This window comes from Microtus ochrogaster, linkage group LG7_11, assembly GCF_000317375.1.
Source record: "Microtus ochrogaster isolate Prairie Vole_2 linkage group LG7_11, MicOch1.0, whole genome shotgun sequence".
In the NCBI taxonomy this organism is placed as follows: domain Eukaryota; kingdom Metazoa; phylum Chordata; class Mammalia; order Rodentia; family Cricetidae; genus Microtus; species Microtus ochrogaster.
Window position 1 is genome coordinate 300,156 of NC_022032.1, and position 1,344 is coordinate 301,499.

General features: G+C 45.4%; 1 protein-coding gene across 1 annotated transcript in view; it reads right to left on the bottom strand.

The window, feature by feature from the left end:
• Nek5 (NIMA related kinase 5) overlaps window positions 1–1,344 on the bottom strand; it is a 34,203-nt gene that overhangs the window by 25,030 nt on the left and 7,829 nt on the right. The window contains exon 6 of the mRNA XM_026786854.1: window positions 847–933. Within this exon, the coding sequence (XP_026642655.1) occupies window positions 847–933 (87 nt within the window). The remainder of the gene's footprint in view (window positions 1–846; window positions 934–1,344) is intronic.

Genomic DNA, 1,344 nt, shown 5'->3' on the forward strand with positions numbered 1-1,344 from the left:
TGTAGACCAGGCTGGTCTCGAACTCACAGAGATCCGCCTGCCTCTGCCTCCCGAGTGCTGGGATTAAAGGCGTGCGCCACCACCGCCTGGCTATTGAAAAGTTTAAATTAAGTTGTTTTTATGTCAGAAGCCTAATGAACTCTGAGTGATCTTCCCAGAGTGGTGCAGGGCAGACAACTTGTGCTTAGTGCAAGCACTCCTCTGGCTATGTAAGCAGGCTGATCAGATTTCTACCTAGTCACCAGGAGACATCTCCTGAGCTGCTCCAGGGTACTGCAACACCACAATAAAAGACTTTCCTTGGGTAGAATTTTCTTGTTTACTTTTCCCCCATCTTTCATTAGTCATTATTAATTTCAATAAATTGTAATCAAATTAATCATGTTCACACATACCCATTCCTCCCAGATATACTGCTGGAAGAAGAGTCAGCTTCCTTTCAGGTGTGGCCCCGCACACCCCCGTGTGTAGGCCACCCTCTAGTGAGGTCACACATCCAGGAGTATATGAGAAGCACAGGGTTTCTCTGTGTAGCCCAACTGTCCCAGAAGTCACTCTGTAAACCAGGCTGGCCTTGAACTCAGAGCTTTGCCTATCTCTGCCTCCCGAGTGCTGGATTAAAGGCATGCACCACCAGCATCTGGCTTTTTTTGTATTTTTAAATGAAGAGAAATTGCTTTGTCTTAAATAGGTCTAAAATCTTTCAGGAATTTACTCACTGGAACTCTGATTTCACACAGAAGAGGAAAATGCACACATGCCAGCAGGAAAGACATTAGAACTTTAGGCTGTAATTCAGTGCCACCCACTAGATGGGCTGGCACCCTTCCACCAAGAGCAACTCACGTTTTGTTGTTGTATGGTCTGTTCTGACAAATCTCTGGGGACAGGTAGTAAGGTGTCCCAGCACATGTTTGAGCAAGTTCCATGGAACTAGAAAATTAGAGTAAATTAAAAAAAAATATGTCTTATTAGCAGAGTGAGAAAGGCTGAAGACATGACTATGCGAGGAAAATTGTAAACATGAACAATAAAACTGCATTCATGCACACACTGGAAGAAAGCAAGACATCGCATGTGAAAAACAGACTAATGAAGACAGCAGGTTTTGAACCTTAGAACTCAACCCCCAACCATGTGTGGTGATGCATGCCTTAAATCCCAACACCTGAGGGGCAGAAGCAGGTAGACCTCTGTAAGTCGGAGGCTAGCCTTGTCTATATAGTGACTTCTAGGACAGCCAGAGATACATGGAGAAGTCTTTGTCTCAAAAAAACAAAACAAGCCGGGCGGTGGTGGCGCACGCCTTTAATCCCAGCACTTGGGAGGCAGAGGCAGGCGGAT